The 26,688-nt window shown below is 40.2% G+C and overlaps 1 protein-coding gene across 3 annotated transcripts in view; it reads right to left on the bottom strand.

The window, feature by feature from the left end:
• The window catches only part of RBM25 (RNA binding motif protein 25), a 65,039-nt gene that overhangs the window by 8,820 nt on the left and 29,531 nt on the right, over window positions 1–26,688 (bottom strand). For all 3 annotated transcript variants that reach the window (XM_004055406.5, XM_055360829.2, XM_055360826.2), the window contains 12 exons: window positions 26,403–26,563; window positions 17,454–17,639; window positions 15,121–15,174; window positions 14,804–14,887; window positions 11,078–11,364; window positions 8,469–8,691; window positions 8,265–8,354; window positions 6,656–6,729; window positions 5,076–5,226; window positions 1,997–2,321; window positions 1,350–1,624; window positions 902–1,000 (listed from right to left, as the gene is read on the bottom strand). In XM_004055406.5, the coding sequence (XP_004055454.1) occupies window positions 902–1,000; window positions 1,350–1,624; window positions 1,997–2,321; window positions 5,076–5,226; window positions 6,656–6,729; window positions 8,265–8,354; window positions 8,469–8,691; window positions 11,078–11,364; window positions 14,804–14,887; window positions 15,121–15,174; window positions 17,454–17,639; window positions 26,403–26,563 (2,009 nt within the window). The remainder of the gene's footprint in view (window positions 1–901; window positions 1,001–1,349; window positions 1,625–1,996; window positions 2,322–5,075; window positions 5,227–6,655; window positions 6,730–8,264; window positions 8,355–8,468; window positions 8,692–11,077; window positions 11,365–14,803; window positions 14,888–15,120; window positions 15,175–17,453; window positions 17,640–26,402; window positions 26,564–26,688) is intronic.

Genomic DNA, 26,688 nt, shown 5'->3' with positions numbered 1-26,688 from the left:
AGCTGGGCCTGTCGGCGGGTGGGGAGCTAGGGGAGGGAGAGCATTAGGAGAAATACCTAATGTAGATGACGGGTTGATGGGTGTAGCAAACCACCATGGCACATGTACTCCTATGTAACAAACCTGCACGTTATGCATATGTATCCTAGAATTTAAAGTATAATTTAAAACAAAAAAAGAAAAAAAAATTAGCAGGGTGTGGTGGCATATGCCTATAGTTCCGGCTTCTCAGGATACTAAGGCAGGAAGATCACTCTAGGCTGGGCGTTCAAAGCTGCAGTGAGCCATGATTGCGCCACTGCACTCCAGCCTGGAGGACAAAGCAAAACTCCGACTCAAAAGAGAAAACAAAAACAAAAAACAAAACAAAAAAACCCCACAAAACTAACACAATACCTGCCGAGAACACAGCCTGTCAGTCAATAAACACTGATCGTTACTACGATATGAAAGGAACTATTTTGATCCTATCCAAAGGATGGGTGACTGACAAAGGAGTTGGGAAGATATTGGCTATGTCCATAAAATCTCAACATAATTATTCCAACCAAGACAAGAAGAAGATGGCACAGCATTCTCAGGGGCAGAAAGACAGCACACAATTGGCAGTAACCAGCAATTCCATCCTCCTCGACCACTGAAATAAAAACATGTGGTGTGAGGAGTCTGAAGTTGGATGGAAAGGTTCATTAAAGCAGACATAAATCTGTATCCACTGCAGTGAATAATAAAAAAAAACACACCAAAAATAAAAATAACTTTAAAAAAGCAGATATAAATCACTTAACTGAACCTAAACCATCATGGAACTTGACTCTGTAAAATTTCTGCTCTTTTAAAAAGTGTCTAATATTTTAATATATAAAATAAATGCTGGCATGGAAGAGAATAGAAGACTAACCTTAGAACAAACAAAATCAACTAATGTAGCTTCTTCTTCACCTATATATTCTATGATTTTCTTATTAATCCATGGTCTAATTCGACGTTCCATCAGTATCTGCAAAACAAACCACGGTTACTAATTAAAGAATTGTAACTTGCTATAACAGTTATTAAAGCTTCATGATTTTTCCTGAGACTAAAATATAATGTTATTTCACAAGTTGAACTAAGACAGATATGTATCAAGATACAATCATCTGCTTTTAGTAAGTCTTCAAGTACCACAAAAAAAAATTTCCATTATTACTAATTTCTTGACCATGGCATTGAGTTGGTGTCAAGATGATCATCCCTACTTATTTGTCATTAATAGAATCAAACGAGGTTTTTTTTTCTTCAAACGAATTTTTATGGCATATTCCAACTGTTCCCAATAATATGATGAAATATAATTTCCTACTCACAGAATCCACAATAGACCAATCCAGGGGATAAGCGAAGAGCTCAGGTTTGGCTGTAGGGATTTTCTCAATGAGACTCTTAATGTGTTTACGCTTTTCTTCAGTGTTTACAGTGCCTTTGGTTGCATTTTTATCATCTTCACCATAATCCAAGGGAACCAGTTTCCTTTTTCGGGGTACGTCATCACTGTCTTCATCCTCAAATTTGTTAAAGACACTATCTACAGGTAGTTTCTTTCTCTTCACAGAATTAGGCTGACCAGGACTATTGGAAGCACCTACAGTAAAAACACTCTCTTAGCAAGATGACTTAATTTCCAAATGTTTCATTTTATAACCCACCATCCCTCAAAAGCAATGCAAAATATACTTCCACAAATCTTAGAGAAAGATCCCAACTGTAAAAAATAACTCACTACTCACAAGTGCTAGAAAATTAAACTTTTCACTTCTTCTCAGAACTCGAGGCAGCTGCAGATATAGGAGCACTAGTAAAACTATGAAAACAATCGTGAGCTAGAAAGGCATTTTTTAGTAATCTTCTATCTACCTAACCAAGCACAAATATAAATTTTTTTCCTTAAAGCACAATACAGGTATTTGCAGGGGTGAACGGAAGAAAATAAAGAAGGAAGGAAATGCTAACGTACCCAGTTTAAGACTTAGTCCTATTTTTGGCCTATGCTCCTCAGGTTGCTGTTGATCTGGTGAGTTTTCATGAGGAATAATAATACCACAGGGAGACTCATCCCCAGGAGTGTTAGGTGTTGCATTGCCACTGGCAGAGGAAACAGATGGAGCAGAGCTGATGGGCCTCAGAGTAGGTTTCAGACAAGGCTTTTGCTCTGGCTCCTCTTCCTCTTCCATGGGTTCTTCTCGTTTTTCTTCTTTTTCTTGCTTTTCTTCTTCCTCCTCTTCTGATTCTGGCTCTTGCTTTATTTGTGGCTGCCTGCGCCTCTCAGCCTCTTGTTCCATCTAAAACCCAAACAATAATCTGATTAACTACAACTCTACACCATTCAACTTAATTTTTGTTTAACATTACCTCTTGTAAAATATCTTTATGAAAAGAGAAAAAGCCAGGTATGGTGGCTCATGCCTGTAATCCCAGCACTTTGGGAGGCCGCGGTGGGCAGATCATCTGAGGTCAGGAGTTTGAGACCAGCTTGGCCAACATGGTGAAACGCTGTCTTTACTGAAAATACAAAAATTAGCCAGGTGTGGTGGTGCACGCCTGTAATCCCAGCTACTCAGGAGGCTGAGGCAGGAGAATCGCTTGAACCTGGGAGGTGGAGGTTGCAGTGAGCCTTGCAGAATCGCACTACAGCCTGGGCAACAGAGCAAGACTCCATCTCAAAAAAAAGAAAAAGAAAAAGAAAAAAAAAAAAGGACATGGGCAGTGGCTCAATCCTGGGTAACACAGGAAAACCCCATCTCTACAAAAAAGCATGAAGTATTCAGTCACACATTCTGCTCATGCCTGTAAGTGTCCCAGATACTCAGGAGGTAGAGGCCTAAGGACCACTTGCCCAGGAGGCAGAGGGTGCAGTGAACAGAGATTCCGCTACTGCACTCCAGCCTGGGCAACAAAGCCAGACTCTGTCTCAGGGAAAAAAAAAAAAAAAAAAGGCCGGGCACGGTGGTTCACTCCTGTAATCCCAGGACTTTGGGATGCCAAGATGGGCAGATCACTTGAGGTCGGGAGTTTAATACTAGCCTGGCCAACATGGTAAAACCCCGTCGCCACTAAAAATACAAAAATTAGTCGGGAGTGGTGGCACGTGCCTGTAACCCCAGCTACTCAGGAGGCTGAGGCACGAGAATCCCTGGAGCCTGGGAAGTGGAGGCTGCAGTGAGCCAAGATGACACCACTGCACTCCAGCCTGGGCGACACAGCGAGACCCCATCTCAAAAAAATAAATAAATAAAAATAAAAATACAAAAATTAGCCAGGCGAGGTGGCACGCACCTGTAATCCCTACTACTACTCGGGTACCTGAGGCAGGAGAATCGCTTGAACCCAGGAGTCAGGGGCTGCAGTGAGCACAGATCACACTACTGCACTCCAGTGTGGGCAAGAGAGCAAGACTCCATCTCAAAAGAAAAAAAAAAAAAAAAAGGAAACGTCTTTATTTTAAAAACAAAATACTGGCTGGGTGCGGTGGCTCACGCCAGTAATGCCAGCAACACTTTGGGAGGCCAAGGCTGGTGGATCACCTGAGGTCAGGCGTTAGAGACCAGCCTGGGCAACATGGTGAAACCCTGTCTCTACTAAAAAAATACAAAAAATTAGCCAATCCCAGCTACTCCAGAGGCTGAGGCAGGAGAATCGCTTAAACCCAGGAGGTGGAGGTTGCAGTGATCCAAGATCAGGCACATTGCACTCTAGGCTGGGCAACAAGAGTGAAACTCCATCTCAAAATAAATAAATAATTAATAAAAATAAAAACAAAATACTTTGAGTGGCAATAGAGTAGAACTTAAACCACAAAAAGTAAGTGTCAGAGCAAATTGTAGGAAGAACAGGTTCAACTACAGAAATAACAGATTCTAGCAAAGTGGCATTGGAAGACATACAATAGAATGGCCAGGCGCAGTGGCTCATGCCTGTAATCCCAGTACTTTGGGAGGCCAAGGCCAGTAATCACTTGAGGTAGGGAGTTTGAGACCAGCCTGGCCAACGTGGTGAAACCCTGTATCTACTAACAATACAAAAATTAGCTGGGCGTGGTGGCAGGCACCTGTAATCCCAACTACTTGGGTGGCTGAGCCAGGAGAATAACTTGAACCCAGGAGGCAAAGGTTGCAGTGAGCTGAGATCGCATCACTGCACTCCTGCCTGGGAAGACAGAGCCAGACTCCATCTAATTTAAAAAAAAAAAAAAAAAAAAAAGACATACATAGAAAACGAATAAGACACCCGCAGGATGTTTAGAATGAAGTTGTAAATCAACTAATACTGACAACTTGTATAATTAATGAAAAAGTACTAATAACGTTCCACAAAATAGCATGTTACATGGAGCATAAAATACATTTCCCTTGACTATAAACTGTATCATAGTTGGCTTTAAGATGACATGATAACCTTAAAACAAAATCGGCCGGGCGCGGTGGCTCACGCCTGTAATCCCAGCACTTTGGGAGGCCGAGGTGGGCGGATCACGAGGTCAGGAAATCAAGATCATCCTGGCTAACACGGTGAAACCCCGTCTCTATTAAAAATACAAAAGATTAGCTGGGTGTAGTGGCGGGCGCCTGTAGTCCCAGCTACTTGGGAGGCCGAGGCAGGAGAATGGCGTGAACCCGGGAGGCGGAGCTTGCAGTGAGCCGAGATCGCGCCACTGCTCTTCAGCCTGGGCGACAGAGCGAGACTCCATCCTCCCAAAATAAAAAAATCATGTGGATGGTATAGCATCTTTTTTTTTTTGAGACGGAGTCTCGCTCTGTCGCCCAGGCTGGAGTGCAGTGGCGCGATCTCGGCTCACTGCAAGCTCCGCCTCCCGGGTTCACGCCATTCTCCTGCCTCGGCCTCCCGAGTAGCTGGGACTACAGGCGCCCGCCACTACACCCGGCTATCTTTTGTATTTTTAATAGAGACGGGGTTTCACCGTGTTAGCCAGGATGATCTAGATCTCCTGACCTCGTGATCCGCCCGCCTCGGCCTCCCAAAGAGCTGGGATTACAGGCGTGAGCCACCGCGCCCGGCCAGATGGTACAGTATCTTACCCTCTGGAGCTCTGCATCTGGATCTGGATGCCCTTCTGCCAGAAGGCGCTGCCTGATTTCCTCAAGCTCCTCCTTCTCTCTCTTCCTATCTCGTTCATCTGCTTCCATTTCCTTTTCTCTATCACGCAACCTTTTCTGAAGAGCACTTCCTCTGTAAAAGTGAATGATAAAAGGCTTCATTTAATACTCAGATCATTGAGAAGTAAACATGACATCTCCAACAGCACCTCTTTTCAACATTACAACCTGCATGCTAAGAGGTTAAAGAATGTCTTAATGTTCTGTATCTACGGAACACACCAGAGTGTGCTCTCTACATGTAAATGTATAACAAGCATTATCTTGCCATTTATCACTATGTTCCCTTCATTCTAATAAGTGTCTAAACAAGTAAAATAGTCACTTTCAGAAAGAGAGCTCACATTTTGTGCCTATTTCACAAGGAATACCCAACAAATAATTTTCGTTTTTCTAGATACCAACCTAAAAAAATATATAAAGTAGCATTAGTAGCACTGAGAGTTTTGTATCCTCAATTTATTCACTTGTAAAAAATATCTCAGAAAGTAGTGTAGAATCAACAGAAAGCAGAGGTTCTCTCCTATCTAGCAGTTCATTACTTCTCAGAATGTTGACGTTATACATTGCCACTTTATGCTTCTAGCCTTCAATATTTTACTGATTTCATGGCACTTTCTACAAAGCCAAATCCCTGGCACTCTTGAAATTTAAGCTACTAATTCCAATGTTTTAATTATTTTGGCTATACTGTATTAAATTTAACTATATTAAATATCTTCACTATGATTGTATCATGTCAGACAAATTAGAGATAAAATAGTATCAAGACACTGTCTACATCCCCAGGGAACTTACAGTTTGGATGGAAGGAAGAACAAAACAAGCAATTTTGCCATAATGTCATAAATACTAGAATGAGAGTAGTTTGAAAATGCCACGGGAACAAAGAATGAGAGAAGGCAGTTGTCACAACTGTTACTTCACAATAATGTATCAATTTGGAGATGGGGTGAGAGACGGGAGGTCAAATTGCTAGAAGACCAAAATTTCTAGACAAACCCAGATAGTTACAGAGATTAGTTGTAACTTGCTATAAAAATTGGACCTAGCACACAGGTGTGGTAGCCCACACCTATAGTCCAACCTACTCAAGAGACTGCAGAGGGAGGACTGCTTGAGCCCAAGAGTTCAAGGTTACAGTGAACTATGATCATGCCACTGCATTCCAGCTGAGGTAAGGCCCTGTCTCTAAAAGAATCAAGAAAAAATTTTAAAAATCAGACCTATTTACAACACACAAAGAAAAAAATAGTATTGTTTGATATAATACTATCATGGGCTCCCCCACTGCACAAAAGATGCATAGAAATGTTGATCCTTTTCTGATAGCTCTTTTCTCCCAAGAAAACAGTGTATTAGCTATAGAAGTAATAACTACTCAGAATGTGAAAGTTTGTTTTTCTTATTCCACTTAGTAAACGTGCATTATCAACTGCACAGATGGAAAAACACAGCTAATAAAAAACCAAGTATGAATCCACAGAACAAGCCTTCTTTACCTGTAATATTTGGGGTCATCTCTATCATCATCATAGTCTTCTAAGAATTCTTTTAGTCGTTTAGCTTCTTTGGCCTTTGAGGAAATAAGGACAATGTATAAAATTAACATACAAGTAATAAAGATTACTCTTCCCTTTTTTGTGTAAACAGATTTTTCTGACCCAGACATAAACCAAGAGTAAGAGGGAGATTTATAGGAATTTCTCTTCACATAATTTTAAGAAAAACATGGCCGTTTCAATAAATGAAACTAAAGTTTCTCCTGGATCCCAGAATTCAAACCATATTTATAAATGTATATGTATTCAGCTATTTGGTTTAAATAAACTTGTTGGGCTAGCCTGGGAAATGGTGTTTTTATTATTTTCTATAGAGAAAATATTTTCTAATTTAAATTGGAGCTATCTGTGCAGCTATCTCTCTACAGTTGTACACAAAATGTTTTTACTGTAAAATGAGATATGTATAAAATACCACTCTATGCCATAATAAAGATAATACTACTTTGGTTAAAAAAAAGATTTTTCTTGTCCTCTTAAATTTTAGTTTTCATATACTCCATATATTAAGTATAGGTCACATTAGACATTTTAATTTTTTACCTCTAAGAAAAGTCTGAATGAGGACGCATCTGTAAAATGCAAACTATATATATACACTACACTACAATAAATATGCTCTTTGAATATAATCTTCAAAATACAATACCTAAGCACACCAACAAAACTGGAGATTATCTTATTAAATGAAAAAATATGGCTGGGCGTGGTGGCACACGCCTGTAATCCCAGCACTTTGGGAGGCCAAGGTAGGCAGATCATTTGAGGACAGGAGTTTGAGACCATCCTGGCCAACATGGTGAAACTCCGTCTCTACTAAAAATACAAAATATTAGCTGGGTGTTGTGGCACACGCCTGTAATCCCAGCTACTCGGGAGGCTGAGGCAGGAGAATCGCTTATCGCTTGAACCTGGGAGGAGAAGGTTGCAGTGAGCTGAGATCACACCCCAGCCTGAGTGGCAGAGCAACACTCCGTCTCCAAAAAAAAAAAAAAAAAAAAAAGTATATACATATATATGTATACATGTATGTATGTATATGGTTTTTAATTCCATTTTTAAGGTAGATGATACTATAAAAAATAGTTTTTAAGAAACGCAGAAATTTAAATCATGTTCATCAATCAATTTAAAAGTAATGCCCCCCTAACTCTAAACCAATAGTAAACAATCCATGAGATAAAATGAATCTCTTAACTTACGGAATTTCAAATGCAACTATTACATCTAATAACAACAGTTCAACAATTTTAAAAATATGCAGATTCTTAAAAATAAGTTAATAAATTCTTGACTTAAATATTACTATATGACAAATTTACTTTGATGGTATACAAAAAGATAACTTTAGATGCAGCAAAAATTTGAAGAGGAAAAAAGATTTTGGTGTACTTAAATTGGCTCAAAATTACTCAAAATACATAAAAATTAAATTATCCATGAACAGAGAAGCTTGTGCATTTCAATTATTAAGTTACTTGTAGTTAGCAGTAAAGATATAATCTGACTTTTTACCTGAAAAGTCACTTATTTTAGCCTAGAATCTTACCATTTCTCTTCTTCTTTCTTCTTCTCTTTCAGCTTCTTTCTCATATTCCCGGGTTTTCTTTCGTTCTCTGATTTCCCAATTCTTAAGGCGCTAAAAAAATTAAATTTTCAAAGCTTTAAAAATTTATACATAGCATTCTATAAATATTGATTAACCTATTAAGGGATACCAAGATTTAAGAATAAAAGCATTTTCTCAACTTACCTCTTGATAAGCAGCTTCTTTCTCTCGGAGTTTTCTTTCAAGTTTTCTTCGTTCATATGCATCTTCTTCATCTTCTTCTCGGTCCCGTTTTTTGTCTTTTTCTCTTTCTCGCTCCCGTTCCCTCTCTCGCTCTCTCTCTCGCTCCCGTTCTCGTTCTCGCTCTCGTTCTCTCTCTCTCTCTCTTTCCCGCTCTCGTTCCCTTTCACGATCTCTGCTTTTTTCTCTAATGTAAACAAAATATTTTACAAATCTGTCAGTCTACTTTCTGTTTTCAAGACCAAAGTAAAGGAGGACAACATACATTATGAAATAATATAAAATCTCACAGGCCAGAATCTAGCACTTGATTTCCATAAAACTATGTAACCTCTACACTCATCAGAAAGACATAAATTGCAGTCCCAAATCCTAAAATGCATTCTAATACCTAATGCTTACTGGTATGTCAGAAAACAAATACAATCTGAATATAAAATAGTTATAAATCATTATAATGAATGGTTAGTTAATGCCCATCATATACTGGAATAATAGTCAATCCCCTGATGGTGTAAAACAGAAAAAAGGAAAACTTAATTCCCAAAAGAAATATGAAGGACTAATGAATATGTTAAGAGATAGTTTAGCTTACTAGTGATCAAGGAGTAAGTGCTGGCAAACGTGGAAAACAGAGAATTTTGACATGTTGCATGGATTAAGTTAGAACTTTTATAAGTATCAGCACTGAAAGTTCTCAAATATTTAATTAAGAGTGATAAAACCTAATCCCAACATTTTAAGAAGCCAAGGCAGGAGGCTTGCTTGAGGCCAGGAGGCATGGTGGCACGTGCTTGTAGTCCTGGCTACTCCAGAGGCTGATGTGGGAAGATCCCGTGAGCCCAGGACTTGGAGCTTACAGTGACCTATGATTGTTATCACAGCACTCCAGCACGTCTCTAAAAAAAAACGCCCGTCTCCAAAAAAAAAAAAAAAAAAAAAAAAGGAATAAAACCAAACTGCAGATTACATACAGCATGATACCAAGGATCTAATCAAATAACTGTGTGTGTGTGTGTGTGTGTGTGTGTGTGTGTGTGTGTGTGTGTGTATTTAATATGTATATATGAAATATGCTCTTTATGGATACACTTATGCCATAAATATAAGAGATGGATTTTATACATACCAACCTCTCAATGACTGCATCAGGAATGGACAGAATGAAATAATTTTAATGCCTACTGAAGGTTGAGAGCTCTGGGTTTCCAGTTCCAGTTCTAGCAACTAGGTGAAATGACCTAAAGTGGAACTCCCTCCAGCCATAATCAAGTAAGAAACTGCAACACAGTAATGTATATTTTTAAACTAGCCTGAAGAAAAAGGAGCTTTTTCTCTCTTCCTTGCTGCTTTCTCCTCTTCCTTTGTTCATGTTTGCTATACCTCATTGCTCAACAATGAGATGACTCATCAAAATAATTCAATATAAGGCCGGGCGTGGTGGCTCACGCCTGTAATCCCAGCACTTTGGGAGGCTGAGGCAGGCAGATTACCTGAGCTCAGGAGTTCGAGACCAGCTGGGCAACATAGCAAAACCTAGACTCTACAAAAAAAATACAAAAATTAGTCCGGGACAGTGGTGTGTGCCTGTAGTCCCAGTTACTCGGGAGGCTGAAGCAGGAGAATTGCTTAAGCCTGGGAGGCAAAGGTTGCAATGAGCCAACACTGCACCACTGCACTCCAGCTTGGGCAACAGAGCAACACCTTGTCTCAGGAAAAAAAAAAAAAAAAAAAAAAATCAATATAATTAAAAAATTTTAAATAAAAAATAAAACCTTCCAAAGAGTAAACTTACTAGAAGCCAGAGGTAGAGGTAGATAGTAAATTTATAGACAGAAAGATTAAGCTATGGCAGTGCAGTGGGCTACAAAAACAAATAAAAATGCTAGGGGCTAAAAAGACGTGGTGCTAGAGCTGATGTCTCAGTATACAGAACTTCAACAAAAAGAGCAACTTTAAAAATGCCCACGGACCCAAGGAGACAGCAGGGAGTCATGTCTGCCCAGAACATTGAGTGGCCACTGTGTTTCTATAAAAAGTGGCTTCAGACAGAAATTAACCAGAGTTGAAAATTATTACTTTTACCCATAGTGAGAGTGTGTGTGTGTGTGTGTGTGTGTGTGTGTGAGAGAGAGAGAGAGAGAGAGAGAGAGACAGACAGACAGACAAAGACCATGTTGTCTCTAAAAAAATTCTCAGGCCGGGCACAGTGACTCACGCTTATAATCCCAGCACTTAGGGAGGCAGAGGCAGGCGGATCACTTGAGGCCAGGAGTTCAAACCAGGCTGATTAACATGGCAAAACCCCATCTCTACCAAAAATACAAAAAATTAGCTGGGCATGGTGGTATGAACCTGTAATCCCAGCTACTTGGGAGGCTGAGGAATGAGAATCACTTGAACCCAGGAGGCGGAGATTGCTCAGCCACTGCAGTCCAGGCTGAGTGACAGAGTGAGAATGTCTCACACACACAAAAAAAGTTCTCATTCCATGAATGCAAATGGTACTCTGGAGGACTACCCGATAGTTCTCTTAAAGCTATCAGGAAACAGTAACTTCTGTAAAGCCTTACCTTGATCGACTGCGATCCTTATTACGATCTGAGCTCCTTTCTCTATCCCGGTCACGATCTCTCTCTCGATCCCGATCTCGGTCTCTCTCTTTTGTCCGGTCACGGTCCCTATCCCGTTCTCGTTCCCGCTCCCGTTCTTTCTCCTTTTCTCGTTCACGTTCTCTTTCCCTTTCTCGTTCCCGTTCTCGCCTTTCTCGTTCCCTTTCACGCTCCCTCTCTCTTTCTCTCCGTTCTTTCTCAATTTCCTGTCTTTCTTTTTCCTTTTTGCCTTTCTCTTCTTCCAGTTTCTAGAAACCAATAAAAGCACTTTTAGAGTTAACTCTGTAGCTCCAGTATTCAGATTTTTCCCGGCGCAAAGCCCAGTACTGGGAACAAAAACACCAAACCACTGATACATTAATATTAAATACTTGTGGTTTTATGTGACAAATTAAACTGAAGCAATCACAAGACTAGAAAGATTTCGTGCAAAACCATATACTCTACACAGACCAGGAATCTCCAATCTTGGATGCTGGGAGATTGTGTCAGGTGTGGCTGGCCACTCAATGACTATGTACTAACTAAAATGACCATGAAGAATGTGGTGGTTCGAAATATTTTCTATGAATACGATCATTGGTTAAAACTCAACTCTGTCCATTATGGATTTCTGTAAATCCACAAGATTATTAATACTAATTAAAACCCCAGACTGCACATTACCTCAAGTTGAGGGTTTCAAAGGGCCAGTGGTATAGAAGAATACCTATAATGCAACTAAATAATCTCTGCCCTCTGATTTGCCCACCCTCCAAAAGAAACACAAGCTGAATTCAGCCCAGAACTGCCTTATCATCTATGGAAACATTTACTCCCACCATTACAAGATGGACAGCCCACCAAATACAAAGTCTGAAAATCACTCACTTCAAGCAAAATATATGTAACTGTAATAGTTTCATTTAAAATATTTAAAAGCAACATACTTATGCCCATTATGCCTGTAAGACAATGAAAATATATTTACAATGATAAATCCATCCTTGGAAGGAACGATTGTGCATTAACTTACAGATGCTGTGCTAGGACATGGATCGCCAACACTGGATTAACCTTGCCTACAAGCTATGTTTCTGGGAGGAAGAGCAAGTACATGGTTCACAAATAAACCAAATAACAAAGTCAGACCAAGTTTGTACCCTGACAAGATTACCAGTGTACCACACGGTTTCTACACAAACTCAGAAAAAAATACCCCAAACAGGTAAAACAAAACAAAACAAAACACATTTATCCCTTTTGTTTCACGTTTAGTTTCACCAAAATGAAATTTTAAACTGCAACAATAAAATGTGCATTTTTCTTTTCTCAGTCATGTAATGCATTTAAAACAACTTTAAAAAGCAATCTTACCTGTCAGATACTCTTTTTCTCTTCCTCATGGATCAGAGAACTTATAGCAGGTTATGAAAGGAAAGCTAATGTATGAGCAATATATTCAGTTGCTGTGCCAGTCTATATCGAAGTAGAATACGGGCAAAGTCAAAACTGAATACATTGAAATTACAAAGGAATGAAATGAGATATGATAGAAAGAGGACAGAAACTAACAGCTATTAAAGGGGGAAAAATCTCATTTCTGAAACAGTTCTAATGAATATAAAAATTTATATTGTAAAATGAGGCTAGACTATATAAAACTTACCTCAATGGCATACACTTATAAAGAAATTTGTTTATTTCTGAAATAGATACTTACAGAATATTTTAGCTGTTCCAATACTAATTTTTCCTGTAGAACTCCTCAATTTTTAATTCTTGCTTATTTCACTGTGCTCCTTATATTCAGTTATACAAATAACCATTTGTTTCAGAACTCATTTCAAAAGTTTGGTTCTAAGTAAATGAAAAAGTGAGTGAATCTAGTCCATACTAAATGTTTCCTAAAGTTTATATATGAGATAGATAGATATATATATATATATATACACATGTATACAAATACAGGTATACATGTAAACATATACATGTATATTTTTAAAGAAAGACTGGAGAAGGGAAATGAGCCGAGTCTAAAATTATGTAAGAAAGTCATGAAGAGGAAAGGACAGATTAAAAAATCATAAATCTTACCTTATTCTCTCTTCAGACTCATCCGTGCTGTAAATGGACGCCCCCTGCCACGCTGATACCCTGACAGTCTGTGGTTATTTAATAAACTCATACCAAAACATGCAAAGGTTCACTGAGCTCATTTTTTGTTACTGGAGTTTCAAACAACCCTTTTAGCCAAACCACCCAATAAAAAACAACTGTTTTGGTTTTTCATTTTGATTTCTTTTTATTTTGAAAAGACATTCTGAAAATTCAAAACATTCCCTCCAGTGAAATAATACTAAGGCAGTAAAATGCCTGACAGATTCCCAAACTTTAAAGCAAATATATTTTTGAATTTTTCTTAAAACATGATTTCCTCATAATTTACCAATAACATGACAGGGTTTAACAAATAAATAAAAACAAAAAGGGGGTAAACCACACACACAACCATATACCATTTTTAAGCTTACTCGGTCCTGAATTTCAGTATTATACCTAACCAAAATTATTTATCTAAAATGATTTCCCATAGACCACCTTTTCAACTCTCAAGATGAATTTTGGGAGAATTATGTTTGTGCTCTTAGACACATTTAATTCTTGAAAAAGCATTGTGTATGTGAGCGAGGGCTGGGCATCTGGATAGTAAGTGTTCAGCAACACTGATTCATTGGCATTATTTGTGAACTGCAGATTTTGAAAGCAATGGGAAAAAGTAAGAATAAAAGAGAAAATGAACATTTAACATTTCACTGAGTTAAAGATCTCTCAGTCTATCAGTAAGAACCAGCAACACCTTATTATCTCTACCATCAAAATACATTTCATGCAGTGTTTGCATTGCACCGTTCAAAGCATCATTTTCAACACCAGCGAACATTCACAGATGCACTGTCATTGAGAGAAGCTTCAAATAGGCAAAACTCGTGAGTGGGATTTACTATGCATAAATACCCATTTCCAAGCCAGTTACCCCTTTGCATATTTTTCTGAGGGGGCATCCATAAATATAATAAAAAACAGAAGCTCATACTTACATCCTATTCCTTGTTACTTTCCAAGCTGAGAGTTTCATCTTGCATTAGTCACCATATGATCTCTATCATAATGGTGGGGGTCAATGAATAGATTAGCTTTATGGGAATTTACAGTTCTTCCATGCATCTAAAATTTGGTAAGTCTGGTAACCACTGACCTACTTTTTAAAATCTCCCCCACTCAACTTAAATCTATACAAATATAAAATGTAAATTTTAATCTCAGCTCTAAAGAAAAGGTATTCCTAAGATCAAGTTAAATAACTGCCCCCAGAAATACACTACAGTGTATGTTATCCTGCTGCCCCCTGAATCTAAGTCTGACCTTGATGTTTATGTTGAAATCTAAAAATAAAATTAGCTTCTATTCATATTAAAGTGAGATGACTGCAGAATAGTCAGTAACTGAAAAAACTAAGCACAACATGTCAAGGACCACTTTAATATGGTATTGGTCTTCTGTTTCTTTTTTCTATCTAAATATCAATTAAACCTATAAAAAACATTTAAAATTATATTCTAATTTAAGGTTGATTTTTTTTGTCTCTTTGCTTTGGATTCTGTAAAAAGTCTAGATTGGTATCAAGTGAAAAGACAAGAATACTACCTTATGTGTGTCTCTGAATTTGCTGATCTCTCGAGATATCAGGTCTCTTTTGTCTTCTTCCATTTCTATAGCATTTATGTCCTCCTAAAAGAAAACGGGCACAGGAGGGAATGAATAAAGAACACCCTACTTCAATATAAACAGTTAAAGGTTAGATATTCTGTATAGGTCTCAAAGAGTAAATAAGTAAACAGAATATCCACAATAACAAATCTAACAATCTAAAGTTAAATAGTGAAAAATCAGATAGACAAGAATGACAAATCAACAATCAGCAGTAAACACAGGTATTGTCAAAGCCTACAATTTAAACTAACCTTAGTGATGAGTGGATAAGGGATCAGTGGGGCCACTGGAAATCTGCGGAAAATCTGTGAAAAAATCCACCAAGAATCTTTTTTAAAAAAGAAAAACAGAGCTCATACTAATCTGCAAAGCAATGCCCTATACATTTATGACGTGAACAATACAGTACACTTCTGTGATGCTTTCTTGATTTCAAATTACTTGGGAATAAAAGTGATTTCACTCTTTTTACAATAACTGATCACACACTACCCTCCTCTCTGGATACTCCAACACCCCCAAGAAATGGAAATATAGAAGGTGATCTCATAGTAGCAGGGCTTTCTAATCATACCAACAATATTTACCCATAACTCCTGCCACAGAGGAAGAATTTATTATCTCCTCCCAATCCACATCAAACAAATATGTTATTTTTCTCCTTTCCCACTAATGAAGAAAGAGGAAGAATGAACTCTACAGGCCTCAATTACCCTGTACCTTACTGACCCTACCAATTACCATTCCTAACAGAATACACCTCCTTAGAAAAGTTATGGGTCGGGCACGGTGGCTCACGTGGATCACGAGGTCAGGAGATCGAGACCATCCTGGCTAACACAGTGAAACCCGTCTCTATTAAAAACACAAAAAAGTAGCTGGGCGTGGCGGCAGGCACGTGTAGTCCCAGCTACTCGGGAGGCTGAGGCAGGAGAATCACTTGAACCCAGGAGGCAGAGCTTGCAGTGAGCTGAGATCGCAGCTGCTGCACGCCTGGGCAACCGAGTGAGACTCCATCTTGGGTGGGGGTAGGGGGGGAACAAAAAAGAAAAGTTCTATGACCAAACGAGGAAACACATACCAAACAATAAAAATGTATGTATCTGGCCACAAAGAAAACTGAATATGGCCTAAAAAGGCACTGCAATTTAAAATAATATAAAATGTAACCATCCATTCATAACTAATCATAATATATATACCGCGTAGTACTTTTTTATTACATAATGCATGCATATAAAACACGTTGAGCCGGCTATGAGTGATTCACACTTGTAGTCCCAGCACTTTGGAAGGCTGAGGCAGGCAGATCATTTGAGCTCAGGAGTTCAACACCAGCTTGGGCAACATGGTGAAACCCCGTCTCTACAAAAAATACAAAAATTAGCTGGGTATGGTAGCACATGCCTATAGTCTCAGCTTCTCAGGAGGCTAACACAGGAGGATCACTTTAGGATGGGTATTCAAGGCTGCAGTGAGCCATAATTGTGCCACCATCCTCCAGTCTGTGTGACAGAGCAAGATACTGTCTCAAAAACATAAATAAAACACTTCCAATATTTGTGGGATTTTTTTTCTTACTTTATAGAAGGGTCTCGCTCTGTGGCCCAGGCTAGACTCAAGCTCATGGGCTCAAGTAATTCTCCCCTCAGCCTCCCAAGTTGCTGGGACTACATGTGTCAGCCACCACTTCTGGCTTCTTCCAGTATTTTTAAAAGAACACTTCCTATAATTTATCTAAGTTTATCCAAAGGAAATAAGTATGAGAAAACTAAACCTTTTCTTTCAACCTGGACTGCCCACTGTTCAATTAGCTTAGGGCCACAAAGAGGTAGCAATCAATTCACTGAGGAGGAATGTTTCAAGTTGTACTGCTCTTTCAGAATCCTCCAGTTTGATTATTCAATACCATTATTGTTCAGGGAGGGGAATGCGACATAGTTTCTTAAGGAAAGGCAGCTAAAAATTAAGAGTGGGTGGAAATCTTCAGTGAATCAGATCTGGTTTCTTGCTTAGAACAGAGACAGAACAACCATAGGCAAACAAAGTAAAATAAGGGCCGGGCGCAGTGGCTCATGACTGTAATCCTGGCACTTTAGGAAGCGGAGGCAGGAGGATAACCTGAACCCAGGAGTTGGAGACCAGCCTAGAAAACATAGTGAGACCTTGTCTCTGTAAAAAAGTTTAAAATGTGGCCGGGCACAGTGGCTCACGCCTGTAATCCCAGCACTGTGGGAGGCCGAGGCGGGTCAATCACGAGGTCAGGAGATTGAGACCATCCTGGCTAACACGGTGAAACCCCGTCTCTACTAAAACCCAAAAAATTAGCCGGGCATGGTGGCGGATGCCTGTAGTCCCAGCTACTCGGGAGGCTGAGGCAGTAGAATCGCTTGAACCCCGGAGGCGGAGGTTACAGTGAACTGAGATTGCACCACTGCATTCCAGCCTGGGAGACAAAGTGAGCCTCCATCTCAAAAAAGAAAAGAAAGAAAAAAAAAGAGAAAACTGACATGTAATCAAAGTATAAGAGTGATATCATAAAAAACAAACGGTAGAAATGATATGTTGTTGTCAGAACACATACGTCCTCCTTCTTTTCCTTCTTCTTCTTCCTGGGGTGAGAATCAGATTCCTGTGAGGGGGCATTTAGCTCACTGGAGTATTCACGAATTAAAACTTCAATAGCCCCTTTAATCATCTGATCTCTCCTCTTTGTTTCTTCATCCAAGGCTTCTTCATCGTCATTAGTGACAGTTTCTGGCCTTGCATTCTTAAACAAAACAGCAAATTCAGGGGAAAGAAAAATCAAGCAAGAAAATCAAAATCACTCTACAACAAGAGTTAATAAACATACATGTTTTCTCAAAAACATCTCTGTAGTCCTATTAAACACAGAATTGGTTTTGTTCTTAACATCAGAAAAGCTTCATTTTTTTATTTAACTATTCCTGAGATACTAGTTCATTTTCATTTTCTTTTTCTTAATAGCTAAAAAATTCTGGTCCCTAAATTTCAGGACTAGCACACTATACAACACATCTGCAAACCATTCACAAGTTTTCAGACTGTTTTGCTCAATAGGTACACAAATAGTAACAACTCTTTTAAACAGATAAAGTTGAAAATTCAGTTATGTAGTAAAGGCAAAATACAATTTTAAGTTAATTGTGATAGCTACCACTCAGAATAAGCAAAATTGTATGTAGATTAAACAAACAAACAAAAACATCAGATTGCTAAATATACCAAACTGCAAGAATCGGGAGTTTAGGGGCTGTAATGATGGCTTATTTCCTATTTGCTTTCTACGAGTGCTTATAATGCAGGAATACATACCACTTACAGAAACCATACACTTACAACACTAACAAGGAATCAAAGTAAGTATTTGTAGGTCTTTATCAATAATTTTCTGGCCAGGCACAGTGGCTCACTCCTGTAATCCCAGCACTATGGGAGGCCGAGGCGGGGGCGGATCATGAGGTCAGGAGTTCAAGACCAGCCTGGCCAACATGGTGAAACCCCAGCTCTACTAAAAATACAAAAATTAGCCGAGTGTGGTGGTGCATGCCTATAATTCCAGCTACTCGGGAGGCTGAGGCAGGAGAATCGCTTAAAACCGGAAGGCAGTGGTTGCAGTGAGCAGAAATTACGCCACTGCACTCCAGCCTGGGCAAAAGAGCGAAACTCCATCTCAATAATAATAATTATTATTTTCTAAGAAGTCTAGATTATTCCCTCTATGTGGGGAAAATTGTTGGCTTCTAATGTGCTACAAAAGGTGTGCTACAATAGTTGTGCTACAATAGTTCTGCATGCCCCAAAGTTTTTAACGACTTACTTGGTAAACATATACCGTGCACATTTTCAGATACATACAAGAACCATGCTCATGTGCATACATGCCTGGCTCTTGGTCATAATTCCTGCAACTCTATTCAAGGTGATTTTCATGCCTTGTGGCTCCTTAACAATGTAACTTAGCAGTAACTTTATAAGTTGACCACAAGCCTTCTGAAAGCTGTCTCCAATGGATACATATTCAACAAACATTTTATTTCTTAGATTAATTTGCTCAACAAATTCTTTTTTTTTTTTTTTTTTTTGAGGCGGAGTCTTGCTCTGTTGCCCAGGCTGGAATGCAGTGGCGTGATCTCAGCTCACTGCAAGCTCTGGCCTCCCGGTTTCACGCCATTCTCCTGCCTTAGCCTCCTGAGTAGCTGGGACCACAGGCTCCCGCCACCACACCCGACTAATTTTTTTGTATTTTTAGTAGAGATGGGGGTTTCACCGTGTTAGCCAGGATGGTCTCGATCTCCTGACCTCGTGATCCACCCGCCTCAGCCTCCCAAAGTGCTGGGATTACAGGCGTGAGCCACCACACCCATCAACAAATTCTTAAGAGCATACTGTGAGAAAGATGCTGCACTTAGACGGAATAAAATCCAAATTGAAAAACGCTCTCTTCTCCTCAAGCTGTATCACTACAGAGTAACAGATGGGTTATGACACAGATAACTTAAATATAAGGTATTACATGTTATTACAAAACTAACCACTTGGCAGGGCTTGGTGGCTCACACCTGCAACCCAGCGCTTTGGGAGGCCAAGGTGGGCGGATGACAAGGTCAGGAGTTCGAGACCCACCTGGCCAGTATGGTGAAACCCCATCTACCAAAAATACAAAAAATTAGCTGGGCATGGTGACATGTGCCTGTAATCTCAGCTATTCAGGAGGCTGAGGCAAGAGAATTGCTTGAACCCAGGAGGTGGAGACTGCAGTGAGCAGAGATCATGCTGCTCCACATTCCAGCTTGGGAGACAGAGCGAGACTCTGTCTCCACCCCCATCAAACACACACACACACACACACACACACAAAACTCGCTCCTGTAATCCCAGCATTTTGGGAGGCTGAGGCGGGCGGATCACAAGGTCAGGAGTTCGAGACCAGCCTGACCAACATGGTGAAACCCCGTCTCTACTAAAAAAATACAAAAATTCCCCAGCCGCGTGCAGCGGCTCACTAAGTCAGGAGATGGAGACCATCCTGGCTAACATGGTGAAACCCCATCTCTACTAAAAACACAAAAAATTAGCCGGGCATGGTCCCAGCTACTTGGGAGGCCGAGGCAGGAGAATGGCTTGAACCTGGGAGGCAGAGATTGCAGTGAGCCAATATCACGCCACTGCACTCCAGCCTGGGCGACAGAGCAAGACTCCGTCTCAAAAGAAAAAAAAAATCCTTATAGACCCTAAATTGATTATTGTTTCCACTGTAAACCAAAATTTAAATATCAGTATGGCTATTTTACTATTAGAGATAAAGCATTTGGAATTAACTAATTCACATTTTTAGAAGAAAAGTTTATTAACCCAAAAATCTTAACTGATTGCTAATATTTTTAAAAAAACAATAACAACAACAACAAAAAACCTAGGCCAGATGCAGTGGCTCACGCCTATAATCCCAGCACTTTGGGAGGCGGAGGCAGGCAGATCACAAGGTCAGGAGATCGAGACCATCCTGGCTAACACGGTGAAACCCCGTCTCTACTGAAAATACAAAAAAACTTAGCCAGGCGTGGTGGCGGGCACCTGTAGTCCCAGCTACTCGGGAGGCTGAGGCAGGAGAATGGCGCGAACCCGGGAGGCGGAGCTTGCAGTGAGCCGAGATCGCGCCACTGCACTCCAGCCTGGGCGACAGAGCGAGACTCCGTCTCAAGGAAAAAAAAAAAAAAAAAAAAAAACCTGATCATGGTAGATGATCAGGTTAGAAAGACCACTCCACAGACTGGCAAGTTTCATCTAAAGCTCTATCTCTGGAATATCAACTATACACGATTTTCTGATTTCCTGTTTTTTTCTTATACTTCAGAAACCAGATGGCCGGGTGCGGTGACTCACACCTATAACCCCAACACTTTGGGAGGCCGAGGCAGGTGGACCACCTGAGGCCCAGAGTTCGAGACCAGCCTAGCCAACATGGCGAAACCCATCTTTACTAAAAATACAAAAAATTAGCCAGGCGTGGTGGCGGGTGCCTGTACTCCCAGCTACTCAAGAGGTTGAGGCAGGAGAATCGCTTGAACCCTGGAGGCGGAGGTTGCAGTGAGCCGAGATTACACCATTGCACTCCAGCCTGGGCGACAAGAGTGAGACTTCGGTGGGCAGAGAGGGAGAAACCAGAAAGCATATTCAGTAATACTGGGAAACAAAAGGTGAAGGATTCAGCCATATAGGAAGCTGACAGATTATCTGTAATGTTTACATAGCCCACCTAGTTGGTTCTTTTCAGAGAAATTAAAATTTCAATAGTAAAGCTAGTAGCTGTGAAGTTAAACAGCTCTGCTGGGCTCATTCTTTGGCACTGAGGTCTAGAATCCAAAGTACGAATCTTTTAAAAAAATTTAAGGAAATGCAGAGTTCTTTCTTTTGAGAAAATGTACTCAGCCAGGCTAATTTCCAGACAAAGATGTTCACCTGAAGCAGCTGTCCTCTATTAAATAGGTTCTTTCCAGAGAATAACTGTGTTTCCAGCACTTGTCAGTGTTCATTCTTGAATATATGGTTAATAACTATGACTTGTGACATACAAGCAGATATATTGTCTCCTATACTATTTTTGCTGGACAGCCAGAAAGCAATAGGACATGAACTAAATTAGCATGGCCACCTCACACGGAATACTTTACAACTAGAGGTCAATAAGAAATGGAAAGAAAAAAAGTTACACCTGCAAATTCTGCAAAATCTAAATTAAATGTTCAGTCAAGTTGACAAGACACCTTACACATGTGCAAAATTCTTCTTAAAATTCTGAATCTGGCTGGGCGCAGTGGCTCATGCCTGTAAACCCAGCACTTTGGGAGGCCGAAGCAGGAGAACTGCTTGAGCCCAGGAGTTCGACACCAGCCTGGGCAACAGAGCGAGACCCCATCTCATAAAAAAAGAAAATTTTGGGGGGCAGGGGGGAGGGATAGGATTAGGAGGTATACCTAATGTTAAATGACGAGTTAATGGGTGCAGCACACCAACATGGCACATGTATATATACGTAACAAACCTGCACGTGGTGAACATGTACCCTAAAACTTAATTAAAAAAAAAAAAAAGAAAATTAAAAAAAAAATTCTGGATCATGAAAAATATGTTGCTCCCCTAGACAAACTCATGTTTCCTTTTTAGTCAATGAGAAATAAGGAACTAATTGTTTTCTCTTCTGCCTCAGAGGAAAATGCCTAATAAAGCAACACAAAGGGTTTTCAATGTCTCATTCTCCTACCCTCTACTTAACAGCTTTCTAAATTTCTCCAACTAATCAACGACCAAGAATAAAAAACAATCACCATGTCATATTTTTATACTGAAAAATCACGGCGGCAGTAGCCACCCATCTCGCCCCCACCATCTTCTCCCCTCCCCCTGCTCCCTCCCTCCAATCTCTCACTCTCCGACTTTCATCTCTCCCTACACCCCCCACCACCCTTAAAATAAAAATCATGGCAAATCTCTAATCTACTCCACTATATAGTAATATTTGCTTAAGTTATTTGAAAATCTTTTTTTACATCAGATAGAATGCTTTTTTAACCTATATTTGTTGAGTAAAATTGACACTTAAGGAAAATATGCCATGTTTATCCTATGACTTCAAGTACCACTGGGCAAGAAGCCAAAGGGCACTCAGAAATACACATATAACAGTTGGAACAATAAATCATATAACTGATATCTCTCAATTGTTTTAATTTCACTTTATTAAAAATAATTTTTCTGTGATTTTATTGCATGTAACTTCGCTTTTTTTTTTGACACAGAGTCTCACTCTGTCACCCAGGCTGGACTGCAGTGGCGCAATCTCAGCTAACTGTAACCTCCGCCTCCCGGGTTTTAAGTGATTTTCCTGTCTCAGCCTCCCAAGTAGCTGGGATTACAGGTGTGCACCACCACATCCGGCTAATTTTTGTATTTCTTTTTTAGTAGAGATGGGGTTCCACCATGTTGGCCAGGCTGGTTTCAAACTCCTGACCTCAGGTGATCCTCCGACCTCGGCCTCCCAAAGTGCTGGGATTACAGGTGTGAGCCACCACATCCAGACACATATTGCTTTTCCTGAAGACCAACAGATCTAAAGTGTGGTTACTCTGGCTAATGTTGATTATACAAAAAATGTAAGCTGGACACAGTGGCTCCTGCCTGTAATCCCAGCACTTTGGAAGGCTGAAGTAGGTGGATCACTTAAGCCCAGGAGTTCAAGGCCAGCCTGGACAACACAGTGAAACTTCATCTCAACAAAAAATATAAAACCTAGCCAGTATGGTGGTGCATACCTGTAGTCCCAGCTGAGGCAGAAGGATCACTGGAGCCTGGGAATAGGAGGTTGCAGTAAGCAGAGATCACACCACCCCACACTCGAGCCTGGGTGACAGAGCAACACTCTGTCCCCACCCCAAAAAAAAGCAAGCAAGCAAGAAATGCGAAGTCACATAATTGTGCACTTCCTTATTTATAAAAATACGTAGTATAGTGACTTATTTCATTCTCAGAGTTTTTCAGTATAACATTTGCAAATGCTACAAATTAAATGACCTCAAAAACTGAAGATTAAACACAAGAAAACAGTGAGTCCTAGCAAATCAGAACACTTTGAAGATACTGAATCCATACTTTCAACTAGTTAGTATACAGTTATCACAAGGCAAACCTGAAAATTCTTATTTCAAACATTTCTGTTTTTTGAGGTTTTAGTGATGTGACAGGCAGTATTACTGATTTGAAATAAAATATAAATAAAATATAACTTCCTTATGAAGCAGGGTGAGGATAGTAAGACTGACAGATAAGCGTCTATTAACAAATGTTAATTCCATCCTTGCTTTAGGCAAGACACTGTCCTAGATGCTGTGGAGGTACAAGATGAAAGAGACACAGCCCACAAACTTATCACCCTTTCTATTTGTAATCAGAGATGGGGGTTGAAAGAGAATATGGGAATGAGATGGGTTACAAGGGGCTGTGAAAGAGAGAGATATATAAACAATATCTACTAAAACAGCTATAAAGATCTGCTTTATATGGGAACAGAGGACTTAATTCTGTCTGAGAGAAACTAAGGGTAGGCTGATAAAGTCTGTATGAATCAAGGGACATGTTAATTATAAGTATGGAAAGAATTTCAACAGGAAGCTTGGATAGGCAACAAAGACATGAGATGCCAGCAAAGCAAAAAGGAAGACTGTGGAGGTACATGCAGTAGTATGTGCAGGGGAGGGAAGATGGAAGCTAGAAACGTGGACTGGAGTGAGCCTTGAATGTCATCCTGAAAATATGGGCTTTATGGCCGGGCACGGTGGCTCACGCCTGTAATCCCAGTACTTTGAGAGGCCGAGGTGGGTGGATCACCTGAGGTCAGGAGCTCAAGACCAGCCTGAAAGACATGGAGAAATCCCACCTCTACTAAAAATATAAAAATTAGCTGGGGGTGGTGGCGGGTGCCTAAAATCTCAGCTACTTGGTAGGCCAAAGCAGGAGAATCGCTTGAACCCGGGAGGTGGAGGTTGCAGTGAGCCAAGATTTCGCCACTGCACTCCAGCCTGGGCAACAAAGCGAGACTGCATCAGAAAAAAAGAGGGGGGGTACTTTTTTCTGTAAGAAATCCAAAACCATTAAGGATGGGTCTCACATAATATAAGCAAGAGTTTCATAAAATTATACTTATGTTTTAGAAATACAGGCAATGCTGACCGGGTGGAGTGGCTCACACGTAATCCCAGCACTTTGGGAGGCTGAGGCAGGCAGATCACCTAAGGTGAGGAGTTCAAGACCAGCCTCACTTACATAGTGAAAATACAAAAAGTAGCCAAGCCTGGTGGCAGACACCTGTAATCCCAGCTACTTGGGAGGCTGAGGAGGGAGAATCGCTTGAACCTGGGAGGTGGAGGTTGCAGTGAGCTAAGGTAGCACCACTGCACTCCAGCCTGGGCAAGAGAGGGAGACTCCATTTCAAACAAACAAACAAAACCCTACATTTGGCCAGGTGTGGTGGCTCACACCTGTAATCCCAGCACTTTGGGAGGCCAAGGAGAACAGATTACCTGAAGTCAGGAGTTCGAGACCAGCCTGGCCAACATGATGAAACCCCATCTCTACTAAAAATACAAAAATTTGCTGAACGTAGTGGTGGATGCCTGTAATCCCAGCTACTCAGGAGGCTGAGGCAGGAGAATCACCTGAACACGGGAGGCAGAGGTTGCAGTGAGCCAAGATCGCACCACTGCACTCTAGCCTGAACGACAGAGAGACTCTGTCTCAAAAAAAAAACAAAAAACAAAAAACAAATGAACCACATTCATACACAGAAAAATGTCTGGAAGAACATACATCCAAACTGCCTACAGTGTTGCTTATGATGATGGGATTACAGGTGGTATTTAATTGATTATTTATACTTTGCTTCATTTTGTGAGTTTTTTGGGTTTGGTTTTTATTTTTTTTAACAAAGAACTTGGAGGGAACGTGAAAGGTATTTCTTTTTTCTTTTTTGGCGGCAGGGAGACAGAGTTTCACTCTAGTTGCCCAGGCTGGAGTACAATGGCTAGATCCCGGCTCACTGCAACCTCCGCCTCTGCAGTTCAAGCGATTCTCCTGCCTCAGCCTCTGAGTTGCTGGGATTACAGGCACCCACCACAACGCTGGGCTAATTTTTTGTATTTTTAGTAGAGACAGGGTTTCGCCACGTTGGCCAGGCTGCTCTCGAACTCCTGACCTCAGGTGATCTGCCCGCCTCTGCCTCCCAAAGTGCTGGGATTACAGGCGTGAGCCACCGTGCCCAGCAAAAAGCGATTTCTATTTTGAAGATAATAAAAATTTGAAGACAGCGAAAGACTCTTCTGGTTTTGTTTGTGTTGGGGGAAGGCATTAATAAATCTATTTTGGATTTGTTCAGCATGAGATGCCAAAAAGGAACTAAGAAGAGAAATGAAGGAAACATATACTCAAGTTTTAGCTATGTTTCACTTTGCTGAGGAGGTAATAATGTATACATTAAAATACAATATACAACAATGTCGTTTATTTTAGCTTCACTTAGTAGAGCTTGGATAAAGCCCCCAAGCTAAGGCAAGTAATCAGACTTTCATTCATTTTAGAGTCGGTGTATTTCTAAAAGAGAGGGAAACTAATAAAAATTGTGTAGGTTGAAATATATTTTGTACTTACTTACAAAGCTGCCTTAATGAATTAGCTCTGTTTGGAATAGTCTGTACCAGTGCTTTCTCTGGCAAGTTAACCTTGTCCAGCCTCCCTTACTACTTTCATCCCAACCTGGAACAAGCAAACCAACAGTCATCCACCCACTATGGGCAGATAAGACTTAAAATAACTACAAACTATAAAATACCCTCCTACATTAAGCCACAAGCACATACATGATGATCTTTTGAAGCCCCATATTAGATTCATTTATAATGAGAAGCATTACACTGAAATAGCACAGTCTGGCCTAGAAAAGATAACACGACAGAAAACATACCCCATTAGAAGCTTTCTTCTTTGCTTTCCATTCATCCAGCTGTGCTTTTGTCTTTGCATCAACTTTAACGAGTAGCTTTTTCTCTCCAATTTGCAGGTCATGTAATAATCTGAGTGCACGGAGGGTAGATTCTGGCTCCTTGTACTCACAGAATCCGAAGGCTAGCAATGGATGAAAACAATTACTGAAATACCAATTCACTTACAAAAGAAAAAAAATTATGGAAAAGTAGAATCACTAGAGTCCAAATGTTTTAATACAAAGACCACTCAATTCATAATTCCAC

Source organism: Gorilla gorilla, chromosome 15, assembly GCF_029281585.2.
Source record: "Gorilla gorilla gorilla isolate KB3781 chromosome 15, NHGRI_mGorGor1-v2.1_pri, whole genome shotgun sequence".
Lineage (NCBI taxonomy): Eukaryota > Metazoa > Chordata > Mammalia > Primates > Hominidae > Gorilla > Gorilla gorilla.
This window is presented reverse-complemented; position numbering and strand designations above follow the sequence as displayed.